This window comes from Balaenoptera ricei, chromosome 13 (assembly GCF_028023285.1).
Source record: "Balaenoptera ricei isolate mBalRic1 chromosome 13, mBalRic1.hap2, whole genome shotgun sequence".
Lineage (NCBI taxonomy): Eukaryota > Metazoa > Chordata > Mammalia > Artiodactyla > Balaenopteridae > Balaenoptera > Balaenoptera ricei.
In genome coordinates this window covers 87,363,919-87,379,841 of record NC_082651.1, presented here as the reverse complement: position 1 = coordinate 87,379,841, position 15,923 = coordinate 87,363,919, and the positions used below count along the sequence as shown (strand labels likewise).

General features: G+C 37.5%; 1 protein-coding gene and 1 pseudogene across 3 annotated transcripts in view; both read right to left on the bottom strand.

Annotated features, from left to right (window-relative positions):
• LDAH (lipid droplet associated hydrolase) overlaps positions 1-15,923 on the bottom strand; it is a 98,344-nt gene that overhangs the window by 32,184 nt on the left and 50,237 nt on the right. For all 3 annotated transcript variants that reach the window (XM_059942128.1, XM_059942127.1, XM_059942129.1), the window contains exon 5: positions 43-277. In XM_059942128.1, coding sequence (XP_059798111.1) covers positions 43-277 — 235 coding nt within the window. The remainder of the gene's footprint in view (positions 1-42; positions 278-15,923) is intronic.
• Positions 2,850-5,915, bottom strand: LOC132377288 (nuclear pore complex protein Nup88-like; annotated as a pseudogene).

Below are 15,923 nucleotides of genomic sequence, written 5' to 3'. Positions count from 1 at the left end.
TCTGATACAAGAATAAACATATACATTTTAAAATGTGCTTACTGAGGCAGAACGGTTCCAACAAATTCAGAAACGAAAATTCACTCTGTAGGTTCATCCTTCGAAGGAGCATTCTGATCACCAAGGACTTGATTTTCTCAGGCCACGGTTTAAGTAGTAAGTAGCCAGGAACATAGAAAGCATATCGAAACCAGCACAGAAGTGGAGTGGCCAGCTTGCCTTTGGGTGACTCAGACATTCGCTCAATTGTTGGAAAGAGCAGAAAAGAGCGAATTACCTACAATAAAAAAATTAAAAAAAACCACTTTGATGAGAAGTTTTCTTAAGGGATAAGTCATTGCTTTACTGTTTCTTCTATACAGTATCCACAAATGACTGAGTTTTAGAATATGGCTAACAATCTATTCAGACTGAGAAGAAGTACCACCCACTGCCTTCTCAGCCCTCAACCGACCTGGGTAGGATATAAGGATGTCCCTTAAGTTGCTGGGGTTAACTTTCAGGGTGAGGAGGAAATCAGATTCCTAGATAAGTTCTTGATTGTGACAGCAACTCACAATCCCTTTGAAGGATTGCTGAAAGTAGAAATGAATGTACAATTTTAGTAGTTATACCAACTTGACTGACTAATGACGCCAAAAGAGAATAAAGCTACATAAAAGACTCCATTTCTAGTCAGAATTTCTTTTATTGATTATATTTAGAGATAGTTCACTTTTGAAAAGCTCCTCTATTCCTTAATCTTACCAGCCAAAGATAATCTTTAATAGGACCAAATATATTTTTAGCAACTGATTCAACCTCAATAAAGTGTAGGCCAGGGACAAAGGAAGCTGGGAATTTCTACCTATGTGGGAAAATGTTTAAGGACAAAAATATCATTTCAACTCAATTCATCAGAATATCATGAAATATATTTTAATAATATACCAGAAGAAAAGAGCATCTCTAAAACATTTAAAATTTACCATTATTTACCATATTAATATTTAAAAAATTAATATATAAAAATAATTTATATGGGGGATCAGAAAAGTCAAAATAGTTAAGTATAATCCATATTAATAATAGGATAACATAAATGGAACATACATGGAACAGCTCGACAATGTTAGCAGACTGTAGAACAGGAAATGAGAATGGACACAAGATTTTAGTTTTAAAAAAACCTTTTAAATTGTTAAGTATAACATACATACAGAAAAGCATATAAAACATAAATGTTCAATTTAACAAATAATTTATAAAATGAACAGCTGTGTGGGTCAAGAAACAAGACACTGCCAGCATGGCATCTTCCAATCACAACCCCTTCCTCTGCTCACATCTTAGGTAATCTCTAGCCTGACTTCCTTACTTTTCTTTGTATCAATACTTATCATTCCTTAATACTATAATCACTTCCTTATTTTGCTTTATATTAATGCTTATCAACCTGCTATAGACTGAACTGTGTCACCTCCAAATTGATATGATGAAGCCCTAACTCCCAAGGTGACTGCATGTAGAGAGAGGTAATTACGGTTATATAAGGTCATAAGAGTGGGGCCCTAATGGATAGGATTAGTATCCTTATAAGGACAGACACCCGAGAGCTTACTCTCATCCCAAGAACACACAGAGAAGAGATCTGGCGAACACACAGACAGAAGGTGGCCATCTACAAGCCAGGAAGAAGTTTCACTGGAAACTGACCATGCTGGCATGCTGATCTTGGACTTCCAAACTCCAGAATGGTGAGAAAATAAATGTCAGTTGTTTAAGCCACCCAGTCTATGGCATTTTGTTATGGCAGTTTGAGCAGACTAATACCTATCCCTTAATACCATAGTTAATTTTTGTCTGTTAATGAACTTTATATACATATAATCATGCAGTGTGTTTTTGTATTTTACTTCCTTCACTCAACATTGTTTATAACATCCAACCATGCTGATACATGTAGCAATAGCTCATTATCTTTGCTATACAGTTTTCCACTGTAAGAACAAAACACAATTTATTTTACTGACAGATATTTGTGTTATTACAAATATGCTGTTATAATATTTTTACACACATCTCTTGTGCATGTATGCATGTATTTCTGTTGACTATATCACCTCGAAGTAGAAATATGGGGTCATATGTTTGCACACGTGCAGCTTTAGTAGGTAGTTCCAAATTTTTTTTTTGAATTTTTGAATTTTATTTTATTTATTTTTTTATACAGCAGGTTCTTATTAGTTACCCATTTTATACATATTAGTGTATATATGTCAATCCCAATTTCCCAAATAGTTTTTCAAAGTACTTATACCAATTTACTCCCCTACCATCAGACATGAGGGTTCATATTGTTACATTTCCTCACATCTGGTACTGGCAAACTTTGTAATTATAATTGTAATTGATCAACCTGGTGTTTAGAGGTATTTCATTGTGGCTCTAATTTGTGTTTCTCTGATGACTAATAAGCCTTTTATATGCTTTTTGGACATTTTCTATATATCCTTTGCAAATGTCTTATTTAAGTCTCACATTTTTCTATTAGACTGTCTTATTTTTTATTGATTTGTAGAAGTTGCTTTTTATTTTAGATACCAGTCCTTTGTCATGTTGCAGTTCTTGGCTTGCCTGTTCAACCCTTATTCTTTTTTTTTTTTTTTCTTAATGGAGATAAGCTCTTAAGTTTGATGCAGTTGAATTTAACAGTCTTTTCTCTTACAGTTATTGTTCTTTGTCTGTGGTTTAAGAAATTCTAGAAGATATTATTTTTTCATGCTACCTCTTATCTGTTCTACAATGTGGATTTAAGCCTTGGGCTGTGTTTAACTTCAGCTGTGAGTCTGCTCCTTTGATTTCAGGCATCAGTGATTTGCCATTTCCCTTATGTATTTACATTCTTCCTTCTGGATGAACTGGATGCACTTTTCCTGGTAGACCTGATAGTAAAGGTGGGGTTTTGTGGACTCAGTCTCTTTTTTAACTTCCACTGTTGACAGTCCTTTTTCATAGTAACCTATTTGATGGCACTGACCAAATGTTAAAGTTGATCAGGTAACACCTGTCATTCTGCCTTCATGTCTGTCTCACTAATAGAGAACAGGGATCTGAGGGTGAAAACTGTGGAGGACTCTTCTTTCTAATCATGATATCTTCTTGTTCTTCCTTGGTCATATCTATCAGCTAAGTGCTTAGCCATTTCCTGCAGACTTTTCCTTTTCTCTCAACAATATCTGAGATATTTTAGTTGTTTCTTTTTTGGTCACAGTAATTTGATCTCTACTAGATCTCCTCCTCTGTCACATAAGTAAGAATGTACTGTTCCCTGTGGCCTTGACGTTCTTTGGGAGCAGGGAGGCACAGCCTTTTCAGATGATTTTTAAAATGCTGGGTTGGTAACAACACATGGCAAGGTGCTCATAATGTGCTTTTTGAATGAATGCTGAGTTTCAGCCAGAATATGGGAGTTTCTGCCACCTTGGCATCTTCTCAAGCACAAAGCAGAGGAGATGCTGGATGGACTGTGCTTAATAAAGGCCTTTGGGGCCTTTATGGGGCATTCATGGGCACCTGTGATGCAGATCACTGTGGGCTCCAGAATGTCAGGGATGATCCAGAATCTTCCAGTCAGAGCCAGCTGCCTGTATTACAATGGGTTTATACAAAGGTTATATACAAAGATTCACACAAAGGTCACAGGATCTCTTGGAAGTCTGACTGGACAAGAAAAGTCAGTTAAAGGAATCATTCTCCCTGGATGCCAATTTCAGTGTGAACTCTAACTCAATGCATTTGTCTTGTTTTTTTTAACTTTTATTTTTATTTTATTTTTGGCTGCGTTGGGTCTTTGTTGCTGCGCACGGGCTTTCTCTAGTTGCGGCGAGAGGGGTTACTCTTTGTTGCGGTGCGTGGGCTTCTCATCGTGGTGGCTTCTCTTGTTGCGAAGCACGGGCTCTAGGCGCGTGGGCTTCAGTAGTTGCAGCACGGGGGCTCAGTATTTGTGGCAGGCAGGCCCTAGAGCACGCAGGCTTCAGCACTTGTGGCTCATGGGCTCTAGAGCGCAGGCTCAGTAGTTTTGATGCACGGGCTTAGTTGCTCCGTGGCACGTGGGATCTTCCTGGACCAGGGATCGAACCCACGTCCCGTGCATTGGCAGGTGGATTCTTAACCACTGCCCCACCAGGGAAGTCCCTAACTCAATGCATTTGAACACAAACACAGGAGGAATGAAATCAGCTTCGGGATCCTGGGACTTTTGATACTTGGTCACCTTCTTCTTCCCCTTCTAGCATAACACAGGGACACAGCATTCCTGATTCATCAGTGACGACCATGGTGTTGAGGACACAGGGTAAGCAGAGTATGTAGCATGAGCATCCTAACTATAGTTACCTTCAGTCTTGGGAAGCATAAGTAAAGAAACTGATAGCTTCCCGATGTCTCCAGGGCTCTTGAACAGCTCTCCATATTTTCGTATTCCATATACAGTGGGCATGCTACTGCTTCACCTTTGCCTTTTCTGTCCAAAGATATTCTTCAGGACTGCTCCCAATGGCTCAAAGTCAAACAGGGCTGCTGTCTCTCTTAAAGATATGGAATATACCCTTCAGACTGGCAAAAAATAAGAAATCTAACAATACCAAGTACTAATGATGTGGATCAACAAGAACTCTTAAACAATATGGCATTAATTATTAGCCTTTCTTCTTCTGTTTTCGAAAGTATGATCACTTTGGTGGGTGTCTGGAACTCACATAGAAAGTAAATTTTATCATATTGTCTAATGTTAGCAGTTTAATTCAGGGATCTGGCATTGCACTTGGATACCAAACAGCACACTTTAAGACTCTGAGGGGCAGAAACAATAAAAAATCTTTTAGCAACTGGAGTGGTGCTACAATTAACCACTGACTTTTATACCTTCAAATTCAGATTTCTTCCCCTATCTCTTGACGTAATTCTAATATCATGAGTCCTTTAACTCCTGTAAGTGCTACCAATGTTCTGTTGGACTTAAGTCTTGAGAGATTTCAAACAGGGGTGGATTTGTATTAAGCCCTCTTTGGTATTGAGAGAGGCAGGGTTTCTCACTGCCCTGCTGAGGCCTCCCAGCTGAAGGGCTAAGAAGGAGCTCCCTTCCCCACCCCACAGGAAGAGTTCTCCCTCGAGGCTGAAGAGCAGGTTTCTTGTTAGCAGCTGCAGCGGCAGCAAAGACAATGATGAAGAAACTGACTTCTCAGCCTCAGCTGGGCTCTCGTTTGTCGCTCCCACCTGGAGCTATAGGAACACAATACCGTAAGAAAGCCAGGTCGGCCACAGTTCACAGTCACAGGCTCCTTGGCAGCCAATGTTCTTCAATAATATCTCTAAAAGCTCGATGGCTTAGTCTTTCACTTTTTGGTTCATAATCTACCTGAAACTGATTTTTATGTGTGGTGTGAAATATGGGTCTAATTTAATTTTTTTCCATATGGAAACTCAATTGTTCCAGCACTGTTAACTGCAAAGATTGCCCTTTTCCTGCTTTTCTGCAGTGACATTTCTGTTGTAAATCCTGTGTATATGTGAATAGGTCCTTTCCAGGGTTCTATAATCTGTCCTACTGGCCTACTTTTCTAACTCTGTGCCCAGAGCACACGTCTTATTTACTAAAGCTTTATATTTTGATATTTGGTAGAGTAACTTAAACCCCATTTTCTTGTTCTTCAAAAATGCCTTGAGTATTTTTGGCTCTCTGCATTGGATACAGATATGAGTTTTATATGGATAAAACCCATACATGGATACTGAGTTTTATAAAATACCTTTTCTGTCCCTATTGAAATGATTGTATGATTTTTCTCCTTTCATTTATTAAAGTGGTAAACTATCAATTGATTTTCTAATGTGAAACTAACTTTCCATTTTTGGGATAGACCCACCTTGGTCATGATACACCTTCTCATATGTTACTATATTACTATATTTGGTTTCCTAATACTTTGTGTAGGACTTTTGCATGTTGATGAGTAAGCCTGGCCTATAATTTGCTTTTCTTATATTATTTATTCCAGGTTTGGATATAAGGCTTTGCTAGTTTGAGAAAACAGAGTTGGAGACTATGGTTTCCTTTCCCATTATTCAGAGGATTTTGTAATATAATAGAATGATTTATTCTCTGAATATTTGATAGAACTCACCAGTGAAGCCTAAAGTTTGGTTTTTTTGTTTCGTTTTGATTTTGCCACACCACACAGCTTATGGGGTCTTAGTTCCCTGACCAGGGATTGAACCCAGGCCACAGCAGTGACAGCGCCGAGTCCTAACCACTGGACCACCAGGGGAAATCTCTAGAGTTTTATTTTTAGAAACACTTGATTGATTCAATTTCTTTAAAGGCTTAGGACCGCTCAGGCTTTCTATTTCTCCCTGAGAATCTGTTTTGATGTTATCTTTTTCTAGGGATCTAGCCATTTAGCCATTTTATTTAAACTTCCAAATTTATTGACATGAAGTTATTTATAATATCCTGCTATTATACTTCAATCTCTGGACCACCAGTAGTGATATTACCTCTTTTATTCTGTTATTGACTATTAGTACCTGATAGAGTAAACCTTTTATAATTATGAAGGAACTCTCTTCATCTCTAGTAATGTTTCTCCCTTAGGGCTTATTTTGTTTAATGTTAACATAGCTATACCAGCTTTCTTTTGGTTAGAAGTTGCAAGATATACCCTTCCCACCCTTCTACTTTCTACCTTTCTATAGCCTTATATTTAGAAGATAGTTGGATTATTATCTCTATCTAATCTGACAGTCTATGTCTTTTAACTAATATGACTAATACGTTTACTACATTTTCACTTAAAAAATGCCAATATTTTGGAGTTAAATCTAAAATCTTATTTTGTGCTTTCTAGTTTTTGTATCTCCTTACCCCATTTTTTCTTCTTTCTTACCATTTTTTGCATGAGAAAGATATAAGTAATAAAAACATAAGTGACAGTAAATACTAAATAAAGAATTGAGTAAATGATATAACAATGAATAAAACATGTATGTTAGTAAGTCACAATAAATGATTAATAATTTAAAAATAATTATATGACAATCTAAGGAATGAATAATTATAAAAATAAAATAATAATAAGTAATTAAGAGATGTATAATACTAGTAAATCTCAAGTCCTATGGTGGGGTAGGAAAGAAATAAGATAATGAAAAAAGCCTAGGAATTGCTGGAAGTGGTGGTGTGGCTCTAAATAGGGTGTTTACAGAAGGCTTCAGTGAAAGGTGACATTTGTGCAAAGGCAGTTATGGAGTGGGCTGATGATATTTGGGAAAAGAGTTTTTCTGGGAGAGGGAGGAGCAAGTGCAAAGGCCATAAAACAGAACCTAATTTGGTGTTTGAGTAAAAAGCAAGAAGTACAGTTGGAGCCGAGTATGTGAGAGGACAGCAGCTCAGGCTGTGGCAGCTGTGATCACAGGGGCAGCAGACGATGGACTGTCCCATAGGCCTCTGGTTTTCACTCTGAGTAACTGAAAAGCCTTTGAAGGGTTTTGAAAACAGGGGTGATATGTTTGACTTCCATCTTAATAGGATTACTCTGGTTATTGTATTGTTAATACTGTCCTAGAAGTACTATATCAATGAAATTTGACAAGATTTTTTAAAAAGTAAGAGTTAGAAATATTGTGAAGGTAAAATTACCATTATTTTCAGCTTATGTTTTAAACATTAACAAAATCTCATGTATAAAAATAATAGCTAAATACCACTGTAAAAAGAAATGTACTACACTTAAAGAAAACTTTAAAATCCAAAGGGACATTTGTTCTTACATTGCAAAAGAGATATAAATTCTCCCACCAAGTTAGTTCATCAATTCAGTTCATTCAATACCAATTAAAATACTAAAAAATCATCTTTATTTTGAAATTTGACAAATTATATTAATGTTTATCTGGAAAATGAAAGGCACTAAACCTAGAAATTCTGAAAAAGAAGAGAAAGAGGGGAGATTAGGTCTACTAAACATTACACATATTATGAAGCTACAGTAGTTAAAACTGTATGATCAGAAAAGGATCATACAGCTCAACAGAACAAAAAAGAGTCTAGAAACAGACCTGAATATATATGGGAATTAAGTTTATGATAATGGTATCAGTGGAGAAAAAAAAAAAAAGAGCTGTTCAATAAATGCAGTTGGGAAAACTGGAAAACAGAATTATTTAGAATAGCAAAAGACTGGAGATGAATGTCCATAATTAGGACTGGTTACATAAATTATGATATTTCCATTTAATGGAATACTATGCTATAATGAACATCAGGCAGATTCGCATGTGCTGACAATGAGGGTGTCCAAATTCTGTTTCTTCTTGGAAACCAACTAGTTGGAATTATGACTAAAAGGGAATTAGCAAGCTTCAAAGAAGACATTCTAAGCCTTGGGGCTCATATGTTCTCTGAACTTTTTATTCTGAAAGGACAAAGGTAATTTTGCTTATTTTCAGGTTCTTCAACTATATCCTGTAAGTGATACCTGGAAAATTAGATGTCACTGAATAATGCAGTCTCCACTGACTAGAAATTAACTATTCAACTCTCAAACTTTCTGCATTTATAATGGCACCAGAGATGATAAGAGAAAATATTCAGATCTAGGACTCTCAGGTGCTACAAATTCTTCAGGAAAGTAAAACTAAATTATGTTCTATTGTTCTCTGCTTATAAAAGCAGGAGAATATGCTAAAACACATTACAAACACTTAAAAGGGGAAAGTTCGAAAGAAATGGTTTTTGTTTTTTGTCTTTTTTTTCCTGGCCAATCCACAGTTAACCAGAACAATCAACTAATGAAAATAATCTGTTTTCCAAGAAGTCTGGTAATTGAGTCCGGTATGGTAACTCATTGCTCATTTTAGTTTCAAGTTTATTCACTTCAAAATAACGGGCTTCCTTGTGTTTATTAAAATGTCCTAAAGGATTAAATGGTTAATACAGTTACTGTCATACTAAAAAATGTACCATACAGATTCCATACTAGTTATGTAACCCACAGTATCTAAGGAACTTCAGGCTGATCAAATCAGCTGGCAGAAAGAGGAAGCAATCCGTTACTTTGTATAAACGATCCATTACTGTGACCTGTGTTAAACAAAACTGCATGCAAGGAAAAACTCTAAAAATACATGAGGAACTACAGGGTTACATTTGGTTGATCTATATCAATAATAAATTGAGAATTAAAGTGCACTCTGAAATCATGGGAATGTACTGAAACAATAAGGAAGTTCTAATGTGTACTCTGAAGGCATCATTGCCTCTCAAAAATATAAGAAAACCAAAGATTGTTTATCACAACTAATAGTTGGTGAGACTGGTTTTCCTCTCTTGCCTTTGGAGAGCAACAGTTATTACCTGTTGGGTGAAACTTATATTTTTCCTAGATACCATAACAATAATTTCAATGAAATTTATAGTCCAAATATGATAGGTTAAGGAACAGTAATAAAAATTTCTTTTATTCATATAGACACCTACTGGCAAAAAAACCACTGAGGTCAAGGAAGTATACCCAATTTTATAACACAGCTGTGCAGAGAAAGTTTCCAAATCTGTGTACATGACAAAACGTTTTCTTATGTTACTGTCTCATTAAAGAAAGAACTTCTAGGCTGGCCAATTCATTCTACTCTAAGGAAACATTTTTATATATTTCACATTTTCATTTGAAATCTGAGTCAACTTTTGATAATGAAGCACAACCATGTTTTCTTGACTAGTATGGGAAAGCAAATATACACAGTGGAACTTTTTATACAGGGTACGTTTGGGGAATTGGAGACAGTATTTTGATGTTTATTTTTCCTGAATTTTTTATTATTATTAATCATTTTCCAGAAAGTAAGTTAGGAAACAATTTGAAGTATAGCCATAAAGTAAGGAGTATGATGTTCAGGTGTGGTTTTTGTACAACCTGTTTCATTAAATAGGCATTTTATTTTTAAACACAGTAAAATCTAAAAAACATCTTCAATACACTTATGCTGTTCAGATAGCTTATTTTTCTGGGGTGCGGCAATGATGCCTGTGTGTTCTGACTAAATGAAGCCATGATAAACAGTACTTCAACATCTTTGAAAGAATGGCATCACTGCTACTTTCCTTATTTGCTTATCAGCTGAGCCCACCTGCTGCAGTAATGGCAGGGTACTTCCCTACTGTAACAAGCTGAAAACAAGAAAACATAGCACATAGTTTTTTTCCTTTCGTATGACTGCCAACATTGTTAAGACATGTCAGAGAACATGCAATATAAACCAGGCAGCCTTCAAAGATAAAGCTGTTAGTAGTCAAAACGCAGACCTAGGAATAATCCTAGTTTAGTTTATCTCTTCTCCCCAAAAGGCCATGTTTTCCTCTCTTTAGGATGAGACTATTCAGCTTATTTAATCATATGTAGTCAGTTTATAAACTGCAAACTCCATTCTATTTTAATGATCAAGAGCTTGCTTTTTGAGATCTTATATTGTCTTAACAATTTCATACATTAGTAAGACAGGAATATGCCCCACAGTAGGGAACTGCTTAGAATAACAGTAGTAATGATAGCTTACTATCTTCTAGGAACTAGGCTGATGTACTTTATATACATAATCTCATTTAATATGCATAACAACCTCATCAAGTAAGTTTCTTCATTCTATAGATGAGAAAAGTGAGGTTTAGCTACTAAATAACAAAGATGAAGTATGGACCCAAGGAGTGTAACTTCAGAGCCCATGCCATTAACCATTAATTACACCGTATACTTGCAGACAAAAGAATTTCTTAATAATTATTATTGTTTGGTGACATACTTGCAGACAAAAGAATTTCTTAATAATTATTTTTTGGTGACATAATTCCCTGTGGTTTAAACAACTGCTACCATTATTGTTAGAGATAGGCCAATATTTACAAGTGTTTCAAATCATTCAGCTTCAGAAATAACGTTAAATCCTAAGAAGGAAGATCCTTCAAAATTGATACTGAAAAAAAATTATGCCACTTCAATATGTTTTGCTTAAGATAGATGGCATTCATGAAACTGACCACTTTTACCATTTCCCATTCATGTGAATCATACTCAGATCTTCTGGGGCAGAGATTTTTCTACACTTTAATTACCTGAATGTAAAAAAAAAAAAAAAAAAAAAAGCCATTTCATGCATTTAATCTACATGTCAGGGTTGCTAATTACAAGGAACGCTGCATATTTGCAGAGATATTTGCATATGATTACACTTAAATATTTGAAACATAGCTTCAAATTCTTCCTATAACCCATTCTTCTCAAGCTTCTGTCATTTTATACACTTCAGATTTATTTTATTTTGAAAGCAAAATGCTCTTCTCCTCAGCTTAAAATCTCTTGTAATCTGCTTCCTTTTGAGTCTTTCAGATTCAGAATCACTAAGAACTCAAACAGGAAATTAATGATGCTCAAGCTGCTCTGGAGTACAGCAATCTATTACAGAGCAACTGTTATTCCAAATTGAACAGTGTTTTCCAGGTAGCCTCAGAATTCAGTGAATGGTGACAATAACAAACCCATCCTCATGTCTACAGCTCTGATATTCTCATGTAGCTACTATGGCCTTTGGCAACATCAGCTTTCTCTGGGTTAATAATGGCAAAGCTACACAGAATCTGAAAGAGTGGCTTTGCTGATCAAAATACTGTTATTTGGCAATTCCTTAAACTTGGAGCTGGAATACTCTGTGTGAGTTAGGAAGCAAGAAACGTGATTATTTGACAATGGGGTTGGGACTTTTCTAAGTTAGAAACTCCAGTCTTTAAAAGCTAAAGCCACTTTAGAGGGAAGAGTCGTTCACTGGGTTTACTGATTGTTTGTTAGTTTGTTCATTCATTCATTCATTAAAGATATATTGGCACCTACGATACACCAGATGCTGTGGTGAGTGCTGGAGGCAAAATGGTGAAAGAGCCTCTGCTTTTAGAGAACTTAAAGTCAAATGGGAGAGGTATCTACAGTAATGCACGATAGGTACCAGGCTACGGGAAATAAAGAGTACCAGAGAGACATATAAAATGGGCACGAGAAGCCTCTTATTCATTGTGGCGTATGTCAACTACAAATTGGCATTTTCCATTGGCACTTGCCATCTACCTCTACAAGGATTAAATCATGTGCTGCTGCAGCTGCTGGCTTCCAACACCCCCTGAAAGGAGTTCAGGGTGCAGAGCTGAAATGAGGCGCTCTGTGCTCTGGGAAAAACTGGCAGAACAGGTCTTCAGATAGTTAGATATTTTCAGGAGTTGATTTTATGAGCCCAATTCTTGTATCTCCTAATATCTAGAAAAACACTAAAATCCTTCATGGTGACGTCTGCTCCTTGTGACTAGCAGTAACCTTCACGAGACTAGCAGAAACCTTCTGCAAAAAATATGTGCCTGATTGTATGTACTCCCCCGTCACCAAAGTCACATATATACTGACCTTCCCCCCTACCTCTTTGGAGCAGTTTCTCAGAGCTATCTGAGATGCTGTTTCCCGGACTATAGTCCTCATTTTGCCCCCAATAAAACTTAACTCACAACTCTCATGTTCTGCACTTTTTTTAAGTTGGCACCTAGGAACCTTTGAAAAGGGCCATGGAAAGAGAAACTGTTTGACAAACATTCACTGAATATCTACATAAGCAAAGTGCTGATGACAGACCTCAGGGTTATCCAGGGAAATCAGTAAAAAAGATTCTTCCCTGTTTAACTTTGCTGAAAGACACTGTGAAATGTATACGCTTCAGTTCCATATACTAAAATACCACTTTCATACCTGTACGAAGACCAGGCAAAGGTATCCATCACAGGGCTTCAGACTAGGGAGAGTGAGACAATGAAAGGGCCCATGGCAGAGACACACACTGGGTGCAGGCCAAAGCACCAGACAAGGGATTTCTGTCACAGAAGCTGCCCCAGTAAACACTCCTAGCTTCTCAGAAGTCAAAAGGAAGGCACAAAGTACGGCAAAGTATGTCCCATTTTATCTGACAGCAGGTAATTCCAACAGTTAGGGAAGCTAAGACCCTGTGAGATACAGATTAAAACTTGGGGAAAAAAGCAGTTAACTCACAACAAAAAGTTAGGCCCAAATAATTGAAGAAAGCCCATAAACCCTAATACCAGCTATGATAATGAAACAGGTTAAGAATCTGTCCTCCTTTCAATTCAGGAAAAAATAAAGATGTATCAGAGATGTACATATCTTAACATATCTTTTCCCTCACAGGTCTCTGAAGGGGGTGCTTCCTCTCCCACTGTCACCCAGACGCACCAGCTTCCTGAGGGTAGCAACCATCCCGGTGCTACCATGATAACTCCTAGGCTTAGCCAAACACCGCACTAGCTCCTGAGTCTTATTACCTCTGCCTCACTGGGCTTCTGAGGCCTCAGCTTCTACAGAGCTCAGAGAGTGGCCAAATGCCCCTGGGGAGGCCCTACCTTCACTAACAGGATTGGCCTGCATTCCCGAGAGCCTTTAAACATCTCTGCCAACTGCCAACTGTTATGCTGCACTTGACATACAAATATGATAGTCACTAATTTATCAACTAAAAATGTCCCATGGTACCTGAAAATACTGTATGATGAAAATGGGAATCATATACTCTGTTACCAGTTCAAATATTAGCCACCAACTAAAAACATTCATTCACCTCAAAGGACCATGACATATTTAACTAACTCTCAAATAGTTCAGAAAGAAATATTATATATATATATACATATATGTATCACTTATATGTATGTGTACACACACACACACACACACACACACACACACACACACACTTACTCTCCCTACCCCCCTCATATATATGTATGAGAGAGAGAGAGCAGTAGGGGGTGGAAGAGGGAGAGCAAATAACACGTAAAATGAGGTAAAATATTAACAGCAGTAAATCGGGGTAAAGTGTATACGGTGTTCTATGTACTATTCTTATTCTTGCAACTCTTCTGTAAGTTTTAAATTATTTCCACATAAAGTATTAAAAAATAAAGTACAGTCCACCACTGCCCTCTATCCCCCAGCCATGGCACTTCTAATCCCCGTATCTTGCTCCACTTTTTATCAAGGCAGTCTCACCTTTGAACATATTAATTTTTATGTTTATTACCATCTCCCCTTAGCAGACTATGACCTCTGAAAGGTCAGGGCTTTTTTCCTGTTTTGATCATGGGTGCCTTCAAGTCCATACCAGGTGCTCAGTGACAGTGCAAGGACACAGCAAACTGAATAAATGAAAGTCAGGCTAAGGGGCAGGGTCTCCAGGTTGACTGCCTCATCCAGTACCCCCAAGCAGCTCCTCCTCCGGAGTTGCACCTCGGGAATGGAGGTCTATTGTGTACAGAAGTTGAAGGACAGAGCTTTCCAGGCATAGGGAATGGCTGGGGAAAAGGGCCATCAATGGAAAGGAGGATTAAGTGAAAGCCCAACATGAATACTGACACTCTCACAAGCAAACACCAGCCTCTCATGTTTCACTTAGATGATGCTGCTCTCAGGCAGGAGATTTGAAGATTTTAGGGGGAGAAACTGAATGGCTCTAGAGAAAGAACATACTAATAGTGACACTGGGAAACAACACCAAAAAAAAAAAATCAGGACCCCTGTCCCATGTGACCCTGCGGTGAAGCTGCCCCGCTGACAAGGCCCACTCCCCCACACAAACGTCCTAGGATTTCCAATGCTTCATTCCTAAATGCGAATAGATAAAAAGGAATGTCAGACATCTGAGAAACCTTCTATTATAGATCAACATAAGCAAAACGTGAAAAAGAAAATTCAGAATGAATAGAGACAGCGCAAGAATACAGCAAAACCCCCAAAATTTGCTTTCCTCAGAGAGAGAGAGGTAGAGAGAAATACCCATGAATAAAAAGGATTGTACAAAAAGGGAACAAAGAACAAGAAATTATCTTAGAAATTGTTTGTATGAAGGCTTGAAATCAAAAGTTTAATTAGATGAATTCCAAGATAAGGCTGGGAAAAATATCCATTTCTCATCGTATAGAACTTTAAAAGAGAAGAGAAAGATGAACAATGGAAAATGAAATAAATCAAGAGAATCTTTTCTGGAGGTTTAACACATGAATAATCAGAAAACAAGAAGAAAAAAATACAAGAAAAGTTTTCAGTACGTAAGGATGCCAGTTTCCAGATTAAAAAGGATAAAGAGTGCAAGGAGTATCATCACAAAATATAATGGGAATAAAGTGAAGATTCTAAAACTGTCCAGAGAAAAAACAGGTCACATAAAGAATAAAAAACTCGAAAGGGAATACTTCTCAGGGCAAAGCCGGAAGAACTGGAAGCTAGGCCGCAGTGGTGATGGTGGCCATGGGGAGTGGGCGTGGCAGGCTAGCCTACTGCAGAGCCATCTGCCTGCCAAGAACAATTAGAAAAGATGGAAAAAGCATTTTTTTAAAGTGTCTTTGGAAGCATCAAAGGCAGAGGAGATTTGAAGGGCCAAAATTCTAGAGAAAAAGGAAACTTTGAGAGGTGTGCTGAAACAGTTCTTCTCAGTTATTTACCAATTTGCAAGCAATGGCTATAAGGCCAAGAAGCTGAACAGTTTCTGAAAATCTTCTGTGGCTCAAGGGTCAAAACTTGGGCGTTTGCTGCCCATTAAAGAGAAGGCACCTGGGCTCTCAGTGTGAACTACTAAAGGGTTACCCCTTAGAAGCAGTGATGAACCAGGCCTCACAAAGATAGTTTTGATTCAGTCCAATTCCTTATCACATTAAAGTGATCGATCCTCACTATAACTGCTAGTCAAAAGCAAAGGTAGAGCTTCCCTGGTGGCGCAGTGGTTGAGAATCTGCCTGCCAATGCAGGGGACGCGGGTTCGAGCCCTGGTCTGGGAAGATCACACATGCCGCA